Source organism: Penicillium antarcticum (genome assembly GCF_028974205.1).
Source record: "Penicillium antarcticum strain IBT 31339 chromosome Unknown utg000002l_segment0_segment0, whole genome shotgun sequence".
Taxonomy (NCBI): Eukaryota; Fungi; Ascomycota; class Eurotiomycetes; order Eurotiales; family Aspergillaceae; genus Penicillium; species Penicillium antarcticum.
In genome coordinates, this window is record NW_026695300.1 from 2,781,382 (window position 1) to 2,796,558 (window position 15,177).

Below are 15,177 nucleotides of genomic sequence, written 5' to 3' on the forward strand. Positions count from 1 at the left end.
CTCTTGACTAGGGTCATCATGGGAAAAATTAGCAGATTGCTTTCTAGCTGGTTGCGACTAAACGAAAAAAAGTTGCTTGGGTATCCTGGGTTGTAAATGCACCGTGTTGCGCCATGTTACATGAAAAGTAAAATTTACCGACCCGCATGACTCCTATGTATCTCGACACCGTCTGCTTGGAATACAACAGTGTGAAACAGGGAAGATCGGCGAAATGAGCATTCCGAAAACTTGTCACGGGCATATATTGGGAGACAAAACTGAAGATCATAGATGCGAGTCTAGGCCCGCCAGCCTTGCACAAAGTCATGCAGGCGATCAATGACAACGCCGAAGATAGCGTTCACGCTGTCGGCGATGAGTTGTTCGAAGTGACGGATGGCCTCTTCCTCGGTCATCTCGAGGTGGAAACGCTCCTTGACTTTCAAAACAGCCTTGTCGGGCTCGACTCGAATATCTGGGATATTGGCATCGACCATTAGACTGAACAAGTTCAGAATCAGGTTGGCGGATTTGCGTAGGGTGGTGTAAGCTGTGTAGCAATACTGTTTGAATTGCAGGTAGTGTGGTGAGGATGTGCCACCCATACCTTCGACCATCTCTTTGCAAAGTTTCATCATAGGCGCGAACGGCTTTGGGTCACGGCCAAGGATGAAGCCAAAGTCGGCATGAAAGAAGTGGCCATCTGGAGCTAGAAGCAGATTTTCGAGATGACGGTCGCCAACGCCAAGCAGATAGGTGATGACACAGTATCCGGCACACGATTTGATATATGTGTCCATTGTCTCTTTGCGAACACCTAGGGGCTCGTTCTCATCAGGGTTGTTGATCTTCAAGTAGGCGAGAATAGACTTGTACTTGGAGGAGGCCGCGGAGAGAGAAATGGAGGGGATGAATTGAACGGCACCGGCTGTCGGACTGGTCGCAAGGATGCGATAGGGTGTCAGCTTCAGATCGAGGTTTTCTTTTTGCAGAAGACGGTCCATCAAAATGATGATCTGGATGACCAATTGATCCTGGCGAAGGTCATCGCCAACTTTGAAGAGCATCGGATAACGAAGGCCGTCCGAGGTTTTGAACGTCATAAGCAAAGGAGAAAGCGTGGACTTGAAGACGTTGGATTCTTCGGGGTAGCATCCAACAACTGAAACCTCGGGGTTCAAAGGTAACGGTAATGGAGGATCGATAGTAATCAGATCATTCTCAGGATCACGTATGTACTTCTTCAACATGTCGATCTTGACAGGTCTGTTCTCCCGCGAAAGCCGGACATCTTTGGCGACCTTTGAAAGAACAGTCACCATTTCTGCTTGACGCAGGAGTGTCTTTTTATGCTCCGGGTGAACTCTCTCTAGTTCGGCCATGAAGTAGTATGCAACCCGTACGAACAGCTGACGTTGAGCGGGAAGAATATTTGAGCCAGCATCATCAATCTCCACTGTGAGATACCAGAACAGATAGTTACCAAGCTTGAAGTTATTTGCCGCTCGCGAAATCAGGAAGTTGGCAAGCGAGAAGTCGTGGGCGGCATCTTCGGCTTTGTACTCGGGAGACTCCTCATACTTCAAAGCCTGCACCAACTGAAGCAAATATAGAAGTAGCTCTTCATCATCAGCCTTTCGCAGGGTCTCAACAGCATATGATCGAACGTCCGGATGATCAAACGTTGGTCCGAGAATCTCCAACGCATCATCAACATCGATTTCGGTCCACTTGGGAAGGATTTCGATAGCTTGCCGAGATTCCCCAACATCCCTCCAGTTGACTGACTTGACAAATTTGGTCAAAGCCTTCTTCTCACGCGTAAGATGGTATCGGAATCGCCACACGAGATCCTTCTCCTCGGCAGTAAGCTCTTGCGTCGGCTCATAAGATATGATCATGCTGAGGTCATCCCTAATCTTGGGGTTTGGCTTTAAGTCCCGATCCAAGATGCCCGTCCGATGACTACGGATCAGACGTCGATGCTTGTCCTCACAAGGATTGGCGACTTGACCACATTCCGGATCGTAGATTCGGATGACACTGTAAGGATCAGCACGTTGGATGCCAGGTCCGAAGTGGACCTCCGGGACAGGCTTGAGAGTCGAATTAGGGTGGGAAGGTCCGTTCTGAGGATAAGATGAGATTGGCGGAGGAGGATATTCGTGATCAGCCCAGACGATCGGGTGATCGAAGCGCGGAAATTCGACGTAAACATCGAAATGTTCTTCATCAGGCTTTTCTTCGTCGGAATCATCGTCCTTGTGGTGTCCTTTGGGATCCTTTTTCATAAGAGCCTCGAGCTCAAGGACACGTTTTCGAGCCGCATCTTCCGCATTCAACTTCAGTTTCTCCAGCTCACGGAAAAGTAGTTGATCCATCCAGTCAACACGTGGGATCTCTCCCATTTCATGTTTCTTGATCAGAACTTCTACTCGCTCTAGCTCCTTCTCTTCAGCTGACGGTTCAGAAGGATCACGAGATCTCGTTTTCCGGCGCTTGGGTGCTGGAGTGGACGGGGTAGATGTAAAGGCATCGCCATCGGCTTCCCGTCGAAGATGCACCTTGCACTTTTGTTTTCCCATTTTCAGCTTCCCATCTTTATCAAACAGTGAGATAGTGGTGCCACCAAATGGGACATGGCGTACACCATTAGCAGCCAATGGCGACAGATCCCATAGCGTTATCGCGAGTTGAGAGTTACGTTGGGCGTCCTTGATGGACATGGGCATCTTCAACCATTCGTTCCATATTCGTTGGGCTTTGAAAGACTTGTATTTGGTCTGCATTGGCACACCCATAGGCTTTGAGTCAGACCATAACTGAACTGTTGCGTATAAGTCGGAGGCAGGATCTTGATTGGAAGCGATAAACTGCAGTTCGGGGTTCTCGTCGAGGACTGAATCCAGGATCTTTTTCTGTTTTCCTTCCAACGAGCCACTGCGAACTTGTTAATATGAGGCTCGTTCAAACAACAGGGAGTAGCATACATCTTGATATGAATTGGAATATCCACATCCGTGGATATGGCAAAAGTGAAGGCCTCCATCTTGCATGGAGACAGCAAATGGGTGCGTCATGGGAGATAAGATCCGCGGGGAGACCAGCGGTCACGTGTCGACACGCGACGCGCCTCGCCGAAGTCAATGGAATTCGCGCCTTACCACGCCCAAGTGTTGGCTTTTATACATCTGTGAGAATCCCGCAATCGTCACTTCTACTCCAAATCGAATCTTATAATTGCTGTTTACTTTTATTCTTTGTCATATCTCATTTGGTACCACAGAGTGCCGATCGAGTATGGCTCGGTTTGCTTTACATCGGGACGCAGCAACTTCTCACTCGCCTAATCCAACTTCATCACCTATATCAACCTCGGACAAAGAAAATCGGCGACAAATTTCCAATAAGCGTACACATGCCGCGATGGCATCATCGCGTCTGAACAAGCGACCTCGACTCACAGACCGCAATTCCAATATTCAGTCGCAAGGACCCCCGCCATCTCAACGGAACGGAGATACTAGATACTATGATCCAGACCAAGATGCCGATGAACGGCGACGCGTACGGAGAGAGCTGAGGGATCTGAACAGAGAACTGAACGGTAGGTTTTGTCTGATCCTGACTCGGGGCCAGGTATTCTGACTCGATCTAAACAGACTCACGAGGCGAGTTCATGCAATCTGGAAATGACGGTCTTTACAAGACGGTTGAAAAGGCAAATGAGATTTTCGTCCAAGTGAAGCAGACCTCCGACGCTACGATCGATTCCCGCCTTCTAGTCAACGCCGCAGACTTATCGCACAAGAAAACGGCCCAGCTTGCCCTTGGTGATTCCTCCGCTGGAATCGATGTCGATGAGTTTGTCTCGAAGTGTATATCATTTATGCACCGCGGACCTACCAACGCAACGGGAACACCACGCGGAACACAAGGTCGTCGAGGACGAACTCGCCAAAGCCAGCGCGACCCATATGCTAGCGACGAGGACGAAGGCGATGCAATGAATTGGGACCACCTGGGCCGGGCAGCTTGCTTCCCACATAATGCCAGGCCAGTCGTGCCAGGATGGTTATTGGGCCCGCTCTCGGTACAGAAGCGTGCGCGTCAAATGACCCAGCGCACAGCACGAGAAGCGATCGATCCGGAAAACGCAGTAAAACCGATAGAACTGCAACAGGGAGATCTTGGTCAACAGGACAGCGTCAATTTGACACAGACATGTTCAGAAATTAACAAACTACTCGGAAACACACAGAAAGAACGTGAAAGGAAAGCCGAGAGAAAGCTACAGAACATAGAGAATCCCACCGAAGATCAGTTACGAGGCGTGTTCGATGAATGTGGCATCGCTGACGACGGCGGAATTCCCTTGTTCGCTTTCTGCATTGACCCACATTCATTTGGACAAAGTGTCGAGAACCTGTTTTACGTGAGCTTCCTGGTTCGTGATGGCACCGTTGGTATATCAACAGATAGTCGCCAATTGCCGACGCTTCGTGAGTGGTCTTGCTTCCAGGCTCATGCGATGAGAAACTAACTGTCAATAGACCCCTCGAACCCCTATGCGCCGAGTGAAGCGCAAAGGCAGGGCATTCAGAAACACCAGGCCGTATTCAGCTTGGATTACGAAACGTGGGAGCAGCTTATCAAAGTGTTTAATATCAAGAAGCCAATCATCCCTCATCGCGAAGAGATTGAGGGAGAAACGGGCATGAGCTGGGTCTAGGCTTGAGCAACGATCTCACGAGTTTGGATATGTTTGATACTGATACCCCTTTTCGCATTTTAAAGACATAAATAAGAATTAATGCATCTATCTATAACACAACATTAGTAATTTATGAAATGAGCTCCATTTTGCTGAACAATTCGCCCTGGCGGGATCCAGAGTGGAGCCTTGGCAAATACGCTGCCACAACGTCATCACCTGGTCTGGCCATGGCTTACCTCGTACTTTTTTGTATAAGTTAGCTTGTTCACCTCACGTCTTACCATTACTCTGGTCAGCATTTTACTGCGCGATCTCCTCTGCACCATTCCAAGACACCACTGAGACAACGCCAGGGAGCAAAGCTCTCGAATTAACAAGCAATACCCACGTACATACAGCTAGCTCATCATGCCGCAGCTCTTCCCAGCCAATCCAGCAGCGACCATGGTGATCCGCAATGTGACACCAGACATAGTGACCATGAGCCTGCCATTTGCGCGGTTCGGCCGCCTGCAATTCGGCGGAAGAGGCACACTGGGTAAGTCCCTTGCAGGAACAGCTCCCACACCACCACACTTGGACCCGGAGCCGGGAGATAGACACGAACAAGTCAATAGTGGATCATTTCAAAGCCCATCACGTCAAAGCACAGGCACACTGAAGCACGTCTCGATCAAGGTCAGCAGCTAACAACCTCCTTGCCTATAGTCAAGCTCTCCACCGGTTCCCTCGCAGTCTTCTCACCAGTCAACCTCACCCCAGAAGTCCGCGAGACAGTCGAATCCCTCGGTGGCAATGTGCGCTACATCGCTGCCCCAGACCTAGAGCACCACCTGCACCTAACCCCGTGGAAAAAAGCCTACCCACAAGCCGAGATTCTAGCACCAGAAGGCCTCTTCGAGAAACGCCAGTCGAATCCTGAGTACGCAGATACCCCGTTCGAACACATTTTCAAGAAAGAAGATAAGCTCCCGCGTTCGATCTCGAAGGAGTTCGATGCGGACTTTGAGACGGAGTATGTGCACGGCCATGGCTCGCGCGAGCTAGTCTTCCTGCACAAACCGACGCGCACGATCATCGAGGCTGATATGCTGTTTAATTTGCCTGCTACCGAACAGTACTCTAAGACGCCTGAGGGGTCGAAGTTGAATTTCTTGACCAAGTTGTTGTTGCCGTTGATGTCGACTAAGCCACCTGCTACTTGGCATCGTCGGTTTGCGTGGTATATTCTTTCTTCGCAGAACCGGTCTGCTTTTAATGAGTCTGTTAGAAGGATTGAGACGTGGGATTTCGATCGCTTGATTCCGTGTCATGGTGATACTATTGAGACTGGTGCTAAGGGTGTGTGGCGCGATGTCATGGCATGGCACTTGCCCGATCAGAAGGATGTTTAGGTTTTCTGTTTGGTTTTTGTTGCAGCGATGATGTTGATTTGACTCTGGTGTTGGGGATATCATTCTGCGTGGGCGGTCTGTACTAATTCTTATTGTAATTTTTCTGGTTTGCTGTGAACCGAGGGACCTTGCAGGCAGCATCATTCTGGTGATCTTGTCTCTTGGCTTCTCCATTGTGGGGGTCCCTGCTTTGCTGCGCCATTGCTATTCATAGTAATAACCCTTGAAGCATACATCAAAATTTGAACCGCGTCTGCATGTTTCTTGTCACGTTCCATGCCAATCATTCTGGAGTATGTCTGCCTAGAGCGACAGGTGTGGAGACTATATGCCGATCGTAACAGGAAAACGGCTAACCGGTATAGCAACCTCAAATCAATCTAAGTAATATTCTAAGCAAGATTGAACAATAGCTCCGGGTCGAAACCACGGCACATCAATCTTGGGAGATCACCCTACGTCACGTCATAGGGCTGAAAACCACAAGTCATATGACCCAATATAAGTGCATGTCGTCATGTCGTCAGTGGTGCAAGGTCTTGAAACCAGAAAACCTAACTCAAGAGCAAGCTACCAGTAACACACCACTTCAACGTACTGTAATACCGAGAATTTGTACCTGTCAAGGCTCAAGGCTGCAAGTGGAGCCCAAGCCAAACCCTGGATCAAATCAGAGCTATCACCAATAGCCCAAGGATCGGCAGTCTTTTGTGTTTTGGTCTGGACAGCTCATCCCGTCCTTTAGAGTAAAAACAAAAAAAGCCACTGACAGAATGTCACACCCCTGTTCATTTCATATCTCGTATGCCAGCTCACGTCTTAACCTCCGTCATCCTGTCGGGCTGGAGGCTGGGCCTGGGGAAGACAGGGATGCCCAGCACAGCGTACAGCGTGCCTAGAGTCCGAATAGTACAGTGCATCTGTCGCCTAGTCTAAGCCATACAGGAGGCCCACTCCTTGCGGATCATCTGCTCCATGTGCCTGTTGCAGAACCCAGTATTCTCAGCCACAGACCGCAGCGGTCAGTCCATAGGTCTGGAAATTGGTTGGGCACGTTTCGATGTGTGTTTGGACCAATGGCCTCAGACTGAGCTCTTCTCTATCTGGTATTGATCTGACATCACAGGCTTGGATTCGGCTCTACAATATGGGTTGTGCCTGAAGCTCAGCCTTTTTTTTTAGGTTTTTTTTTTTGCTTTACGTTTAGTTTATTAAGTCTTTGTTTTTCTTGTGATTTTTCTGTTGTAACCTCAGACCCTTGCTTTAAAGACGCTGTCTCGCTCCCTTTTTTTCGGAGTTTGCTTGTCTGTGCGACATCTTGAACACGTTATATAGCTTGCTTGTTTCCCCCATACTTCTCTGCCCACGCTACGCTTGTCAGAGCTTGACATCTTACAACCCTTGATTTGATCTTCATCTCTTCCACGTTTCTCTTGACAGCTTTTCATCATGCCTGTCATCTCCCGCCTCGTGTCTATCATCCTTCGCGTCGCGGAAATTGCTTTTGCGGCTGTACATACTTCCAACCCTTCCCTGAGCCACATTTGAAAGATGATAACTAACATATTCCAGGTCGTCGCCGGCATTATCGGCCACTACCTCGCCGGCGTCGATAACTCCAGCAATGACGTCGACTGGTGGCCCCAGTCTCGATGGATCTACACAGAAGTAATCGCCGGCTTATCCATACTACTTGGACTGATATGGCTGATCCCATTCTCATCGGGCTTCTTCTCGTGGCCTTGTATGTGCTTCACCCCGCCATGCTGAGAATCGAAACTAACAAAAGTGGCAGTGGACATCCTCATCTCATTCGCCTGGTTCGCTGCTTTTGGTGTCCTCGTCGATACACTCCGTCACTTGCCTTGCGGCAGTATCTGGTCTTGGCACTTTAGGGGCCAGCAGATGTGTGGTCGGTGGAAGGCTGCTGAGGCGTTTAGCTTCCTTTCGGCTATTATTTGGTTGGTTTCTGGTATTGTGGTATGTCTTCCACCTATTTACTGTGTCTTTGAATGAATGGATGGATGGATGGATGAATGCTAATGCTCTATCCAGGGTATCTGGTTCACCTTCCGTGTTCGCCCTTCGACCACTGATGGAACGTAAGTGGATTCACTCTCATCTTGCAGTCCTGTCTCCATATAAGTACCGTTACTGACACATTGCATAGTCGCCGCCGTCGCTGGGGTCGCTCTGCCGTTTAAAGGATCGCGCATGAGACATGAGATCTGTGCGCACAGTTATCCTACAAGAAATACTCTCGCGTTGATTGCATGCGCCAGAAACCATTGAACAGCGCGATTCATGATATTTTTCGCCTTGCTTGTTTCCTGTTCTCGTCGTGTTCTTCCTCATGATTTGAAGGCCAACGAATTACGACTTATGTTGATACCCGGGGTGGACTGATATTTTTGGTGCTTTGCACTTTTTTTTTTGAACTTTTGCTCCACCGACTCTCGTTCCGACTCTCGTTGATCTATCTATAATACACTATCTTATTTTAACAGGCTTTCTCATATTGGTAGTTTTTTGAGTTGGTTGGATACTGATACCGGAGAATATATCATGTGTCTTCCAATCATATTGTGGGTTTGTTTACTTTTGGCTGTTAACTTTACAGGGTTGTCATGATGTGCTAAAGTTTATCGCAAGTCAATACGAGGGTAATACGAGATATGAGGAATTGTAGACTTCGTATCTAATAATACGAAATCTGCGCCAATTCGTCTCGGGACTTAAAGTACAGGCCCAACCTGACCTGTGCGGCTTGGGTCTGGCCGAACCTAATTTTGGCCGTTGTTGACTTTCTTCCACGTTCTACAAATGAGAAACGGACTACTATTTGCGACGCTCAAGCTTACAATCAAAATCTAGCTTGCCATGTGTAGATGGAGATGGAGATGGAGATATCGAAGTGGCCAACAGGCGGATGACTAAACAGCCAAGAAATGGACCCAACCTCAGGCCAGACGACATGGAGAATTCCAGACGTTCCTGCCTGTTTCGAACATATCAAATGACTAAACAAATCAAATAGACACGAATATGCAGTCGCAACCAGACTCCCATAACGGGGCAGGCGAGGCAAGCACGCCTGCACCTGCACCTGCATCTCCCCCAGACTATCCCTTACAGGAGATCGAACCATTCAAAGACGAACATGAACGCGACAGCGAAGACGAGGACCTAAGCCTCGATTTAGAATTGGGCGACATCCCCCTCCTGCCCCGGCACATGGATCTCCCCGAAAAAGGCGCGTACGAGCCGCCGTTTTCTTGTACGCCGTCCGGGTTTTGTGCCTGGCTCCGCGGGCCAAAGCCACCGCAGGTGTATCATATCAACCCTTGGTTCTCGCGGTTACAGGCTGCACCGGGGCGTCTGATAGATCGTAAATTTCCGAAGAGGAGTTCGAAGATTGCGCTCCTTTTTGGAGGGCTTGTTTTTTGGATTATTGTTTTCTTTTTCTCGCTTCAGGCTTCTATTGCTGGGCGGGATGTTCTGGGGTACGGCCAGCCTGTTAAGTTGGGGTGTCATCATCGGCTTTGGTATGTTTGTTTCTTTCCTTCTTAATGCTACTGGTTGGGCTTTTATTGAGGTAGCTTTGACTAATGTTGACATAGGAATAATGCCACGAACTGTGGTATGAATGGTGACCTCTGTCGTCCTTTTGAGGATCAGTCTTTTGCTTTCCGCTGTCCCGCGGGCTGTGCACAGGCTATCCTTTTGGAACCTTATGTTGTTGGTGCTGAGGAGTATAACTACCGTCCGCTGGTTATTGGTGGCAAGCCTTTTAAGTTGGATGGTCACAATAGCGGCATTTACCGTGGTGACTCGTCGATTTGCGCGTCCGCTCTGCATGCTGGTATCATCGATGATGCGACTGGTGGATGTGGCATTGTGCACCGCACTGGCGAGCAGCAGAACTTCCGATCGGTGGTTCAGAATGGGATTGAGAGTATCAACTTCCTTTCGAGCTTCCCGATGTCGTTTCGACTCACCAGGGAGGCTAACTTAACGGACTCGGGCGACGCAAAGCTAATCAAATGCTCGGATGTTCGTTGGTTGTTGTTCGCTTTCACATTGGTATGGACTACTCTCCTGTCATTGGTTGTGACGTCTGCCCCGGCGTTCTACAGCGCGATCTATTTCATCGTCTGGTTTGAAGTCGCCATGGCATCTGATCCACCCTCGAGCGGGACATTATATGACCTGATCTCAATTGGCCTCGGTCGTTTCCTACCGGGCGCATTTGTAGGCTTCGTGATCTACCACTTCTGCGTCCGGCACACCCTACGCAATCTGGAAGCACATTGGGACAAGACCGTCCTCTGGCTCGGCGGCTGCTGGGTCGGCGCCTTGAACACAGACACCTTCGACAGAATCCCCATCTCCCGCCTAACACCCCACGATATCCAGCAACAGCCCGGCGCACTGACAGCCCTGATCATCATCGTTGGATCACTCGTCGCAATCGCCTTCGGCCAAGCACATTGTTTCCGTCGCGAAGGCCGCTTTTTCCCCACCCTAAGCATCTACGGCGTCCTCGTCGCAGTCATCCTCATCCTCGTGGCAGTTCCACACATGAATCTACGCATCCATCATTACATCCTCTCCCTTGTTTTCCTGCTCGGAACAACCCTTCAAACCCGTCCTAGTCTCCTATATCAGGGTATCCTCGTCGGCCTATTCATCAACGGCATCGCCCGTTGGGGCTTTGACTCCATCCTCCAAACACCCGGCGCGCTCCTGGACGGCGCTAAACTGGGTACAATCCCACCGAAAATCTATCCTCCATCCATCGTCGATCGAAACAGTTTGATCTTCGCATTTCCGAATATCGAATCCAACGCCGACGGTCTGAGTGTCCTGGTAAACGACGTCGAGCGCTTCCAAGCCTTCCGGTCTAAAGATGGTCAGCCACTGCCGGACTTTTCTTGGACTCGTTCCGTTCCAAATGAGTTGGAGTACTTCCGTTTTGGATATGTTCATACGAATTCCTTGGGTGGTCTTTGGTATGAGGACTTTTCACCACCGGCTGTTTGGAATGCTGATGGTGTCTTTTCTTTCCCTGACCCTGAGGTTGCCGAGGAGGCTGAATCGGAGGAATAGAGCGATTGTTTGGGGGGGGGGCTTTGCACATAGACTTCTTATCCTTAAGCGACATTTACCTGACATTGTTAGCGTATCATTTTGGATTTTTCACTGGACATCGTAGTATTGTAGAACATCACTAGAAAACATTCTCTCCTTTAGTCTGAGCAGACTTCAAACTCGCATTTATGGAAAATTGCAAAAAAAAAAAGGTAGTTTAAGGTGATGGTCACCTAGCGCCCACGGTTCGGGCATGGGCGGCTCGCCGCTTTATTCAGGGCACTCTGGGCAGACATTCAGCCCGTACCGCTAGACCTTGACATTCCCCATGGGACGCCCACCATGGGAATTTCTATGGTGAATGTGAGCGACTGGCCAACGTAAGGAGGGTTCATTCATCAAAGACACTAAGCTGGGGAAAAAGAAAAAGAGAAAAAATTGGTGTTATCAAGTTCTCAGCATATTTGTCTTTATACAATGCCGATATACAAACGAATATTTCCAGATGTCTTAGGGTATTTGCGGGCAAAAGAGATACTTTTTCCGAATAGCGAGGCTTCCCGAAGACAAAACATAGTGGTTCTTTTACCCGATATAGTGTTCTTTGGTGTGAGTAACGGCGGGCGTCTTGGGTGATGGCGTTGAACAGTTCATACGATCAACATTAATCAGAGGCAAGCTTGGGCTGTATTCAAATTTCTGATAGACAACGAGCCTTGGCTTATTAAGATTCGGGCTTCTTCTTTTCAGGGCTGGCGAGGGATTGTATTTAATTGCGGCCACAGAAATTCTCACCTTCTTGCTAATGAAGGTTGAAGTGTTTCAACGGAAGCTCAAATACTGTTTGGGAGAATTTGAGGCCGACAGTCACTCTCAATTGTTCCCGTGGTTGGCTTCTTTTTCAAAGCACCACTTAAATCAACTATTTCCATGCTGTAACACCGCATTCTATGAGTGAGCGTTCTTTCCTATGCATGCTTGCAGCCAACTCATGTTGCCATCAACGGGATTGATGTTACCTAGCAACACAGATACGTCGAAAATAACCCCAAATTTTAGTATAAAATTTTCTCTCCTGGGCGGAAAAGGGATTAACAGCGTACACTTTGTTGCAAAGCCAGCGAGAGGAACCCGAGCCGAGTTTCTAGGACAACCATGTGAGCCAGTTGAGCGAGCTACCGAGAGCCAAAATCCGGTTCCTCGTCAACCGCCACCTATCTCGCGAGACTGCAACGCTACTCTCACATTCTGCTAGTGCCTAGGTCGCATGCGAACAATGATTTCATAGATCCCGAAATTTAGAACTATTAATTCGCTCAGGCCTATATAGATCTGTTTGGAAAATTCTAGTCCGATCAATATTGCAGTTGCTCTCCGACACAAGAAACCCATCGTCTTCTCAACTTTTCCAGGATGACATGTCCAAGTCGCCAAACTCGGCGCTAGAGACAAAGAAAATTCTATGTACAGGTGCTAAAGCTGCTACAATACTAAGCTTTGACAGTAAAGAATGTTCCACGCCGCGGCCAATCGTGTGAAGTACGATCGCATCGAAGTTCCTCTATACAGAAGAGGCTGGATGCGACAGCAACTGATCAACGAGCCTAGCTCAACATAAGTACTGCTCCATCTAGAGGAGCCCGTTATATGACCGGAGGCACTTCGACCAGATATTCATGGCTATCCCCGCCTACAAGGAAGCGGTGAGGGCTGACGATCAGTCCTCCCAATTCAGAAGTTGTTTTTAACGCATTGCTCTCACATTTGTAAAAAAAATTGATTGAATGTTGCCGAGGGAAGATCGATACCATCTTCAGTAAGTTAAAGCTACAAATTCAGGAGCAACCTGACTAATCCACGGGCTCGAACAACAGTCCTACAAGGTCTATACTCATTTCTCGGGGTGCCAATGACAGAAATCTCTTTCCGTGCATAGAATCCTACTCTCCAAGCCATATAGCGAGATCTCGAATTCGACGTATTCAATTCGTTCACAAAAGGCTTTTGGAGGAGTCTCTCATGGTTGGGTGGTTATGCCCCGAGGTCCAAGGAACGGGAGCTACACAAGCTATTCAAATTCTCAGGGAATCATCGGCCCAGTGATGTAAAAATGTGCATCCTCGCTGGTGTGAGCTCCGCGAGTGTAAAAGGTGCTCCGCAAGATGAGCTCTTTATCAACAAACGTGCTTTGCAGGGGTCTCTGTGTTGACAAAGCCTCTAACAACGTGCAAGCACCTCTTCATGGTATGAGAGACCAGTATTCGAGCATTCAATAATATTAATGGAAGCAGATACCTGCTCAACCTCCTCAAAATCCTTTTTGTTTTTTCCGAGGGATCATCATCGCATCCAGTCACTCACGAAGACAGCTTCCACCCCACTGCCATAACAGTAGCGGGGATTTCAATTCCACGGCCATTTCCTTCGTAGTTTTCAATATATCCAGCTCAGAGCCTGGAAGCAAAGACTACACAACCCCCGTTTCAACCCCTCTTCGTCGCGGACCAGAACTGCGTAACTGCTCGTCTTATCAGCAACCGTCGTCACTCCCCAAGACAACGGACACTCACCGTAAGTGAACTTTAGCAACGTCTCCGGCTGCTCGGCATACAGGCTGTCGATATTCTTTCTTGACGTGTGGTCCACATCGAACCCGAGCAGATCTGCCAGCTGGAGCACTTCCTCCGCGGAAAGCTGGAGAGCGGAGTGGGTACCCCATTTCAGCGCTGTGTAAATACACGTCAGCCCGAGTTCGGCGGTGAACGGATCACAAGAAAAGTATAAATATCAGTGTTCAAGGAAGGGAGGACAGTAACGTACGCCCAACGTTGATCCACACCCCACCAGGCTTTAGCAGCCGGTGTATGTTGCTCAGGAAGTCAATCACGTTCTTGGAAATGTCGATGAAGAAGAGCGTGACGATGGCATCAAACTCACCGTCCTCGGGGAACATCTCCAAGAAGTCTCCCTCGACGAGCTTGACGGCCTTGTTTGGCCAGTGGTCCGGCACCGTTAGGGCGGAGTAGCGCGAGGAGGGGTTGGCCTGATGCGTCCATTTGGTCACAAAGGGCTGCAAGGTGTGCTGGTGCAGCGAGGTCGTGTGGTTCGTTAGCAGGTGGTAGGCCAGGATGGAGCCGTAGTCCAGCTCATTGGCCGTGACGTCGTACCCTGCGCCAATGTAAGGCCGCGCCTTGAACCCAATGGAGTAAGATGGACGCACCTAGATCCGCGAGATCGCTTGCCAGCCTGCCCATACCGCTTCCGGGCACAAGGACCTTGTTCCCTCTCCCGTTCCCGCCAAAATGTTGCTCAAGCCCACCCAGAACAGGCGGAAACACGGCCTGCCTCTCCTTTGCGCCTTGCGTGCTCCAGTCTCGCGAAAGGTGTCCAAACGCCAGGTCCACGACTCCAAACTCCGCCTCTTCCTTGTCTTCTAGCGCTTGCGCGCCAGTGTGGTAATCCTCCCTCGCAATCTGCGCGATCTTTTCCGAGAACCGGGCGTTCACTTCGATCCCCTTCCTAGCTTTCTCGAAGTGTGCAGGATAGCCGAGGTTGTTGCTTATCGCCTTCTGCGCAGGCGTCTGCTTGGAATACCGCGCATGCTTCCGCTGGAGCACTTGCTCGGCGAGGAACGAATACTGCTCGAAGGAGTTGATGCAGTGCACCAGTCCATCGAGAAGGGAGGGGTATCTCTTCTTTCTCCCGCTTTCCGGTGCACGCACGGGCTTGGTGGGCTTGGTGGAAGTTTTGAAGACTTCTTTGGAGATTGGTGCTGAAGGGGCGGCAAGTGGGGAGGTGAGCTCGATGTGAAGGGCTTCAGCGCGCTCGGAGAGCGAGGAGAGGAGAAATGCGATGTCGGACAACGACGCGGAGCCACGGATGGCGATATAGAGGGGGAAGGCGATCAAGAGGAGCAGAGCAAGGAAGCGGGAGAGGCACATAGAGGTGTGCATCGTTGTGTTTGTCGCTTCAAGATGGACGTGGGCGATGAGG

General features: G+C 49.6%; 6 protein-coding genes across 6 annotated transcripts; 4 read left to right on the plus strand and 2 right to left on the minus strand.

Moving 5' to 3' along the window:
• Positions 1-281: 281 nt before the first annotated feature.
• Positions 282-3,031, minus strand: N7508_002020 (phosphatidylinositol 3-kinase VPS34; the record flags this gene model as incomplete). The annotated part of the gene is made up of 2 exons (XM_058460086.1): positions 282-2,922; positions 2,973-3,031. The coding sequence occupies 2 exons, from the start codon at positions 3,029-3,031 to the stop codon at positions 282-284; spliced, it is 2,700 nt and encodes an 899-aa protein (XP_058323618.1).
• A 251-nt stretch (positions 3,032-3,282) lies between these two features.
• On the plus strand, positions 3,283-4,714 carry N7508_002021 (non-structural maintenance of chromosomes element 4 family protein; the record flags this gene model as incomplete). Its single annotated transcript, XM_058460087.1, has 3 exons — positions 3,283-3,589; positions 3,645-4,484; positions 4,536-4,714. 3 exons carry the CDS (start codon positions 3,283-3,285, stop codon positions 4,712-4,714), a joined length of 1,326 nt encoding a protein of 441 aa, XP_058323619.1.
• Positions 4,715-5,107: 393 nt separating this feature from the next.
• Positions 5,108-6,093, plus strand: N7508_002022 (uncharacterized protein; the record flags this gene model as incomplete). The annotated part of the gene is made up of 2 exons (XM_058460088.1): positions 5,108-5,237; positions 5,408-6,093. 2 exons carry the CDS (start codon positions 5,108-5,110, stop codon positions 6,091-6,093), a joined length of 816 nt encoding a protein of 271 aa, XP_058323620.1.
• Positions 6,094-7,542: 1,449 nt separating this feature from the next.
• N7508_002023 (MARVEL domain-containing protein) lies at positions 7,543-8,297 on the plus strand (the record flags this gene model as incomplete). Its single annotated transcript, XM_058460089.1, has 5 exons — positions 7,543-7,605; positions 7,666-7,837; positions 7,889-8,073; positions 8,149-8,195; positions 8,264-8,297. 5 exons carry the CDS (start codon positions 7,543-7,545, stop codon positions 8,295-8,297), a joined length of 501 nt encoding a protein of 166 aa, XP_058323621.1.
• Positions 8,298-9,138: 841 nt separating this feature from the next.
• Positions 9,139-11,202, plus strand: N7508_002024 (LCCL domain-containing protein; the record flags this gene model as incomplete). The annotated part of the gene is made up of 2 exons (XM_058460090.1): positions 9,139-9,638; positions 9,714-11,202. 2 exons carry the CDS (start codon positions 9,139-9,141, stop codon positions 11,200-11,202), a joined length of 1,989 nt encoding a protein of 662 aa, XP_058323622.1.
• A 2,465-nt stretch (positions 11,203-13,667) lies between these two features.
• On the minus strand, positions 13,668-15,137 carry N7508_002025 (uncharacterized protein; the record flags this gene model as incomplete). Its single annotated transcript, XM_058460091.1, has 4 exons — positions 13,668-13,702; positions 13,755-13,910; positions 14,005-14,352; positions 14,405-15,137. The coding sequence occupies 4 exons, from the start codon at positions 15,135-15,137 to the stop codon at positions 13,668-13,670; spliced, it is 1,272 nt and encodes a 423-aa protein (XP_058323623.1).
• Positions 15,138-15,177: the final 40 nt, after the last annotated feature.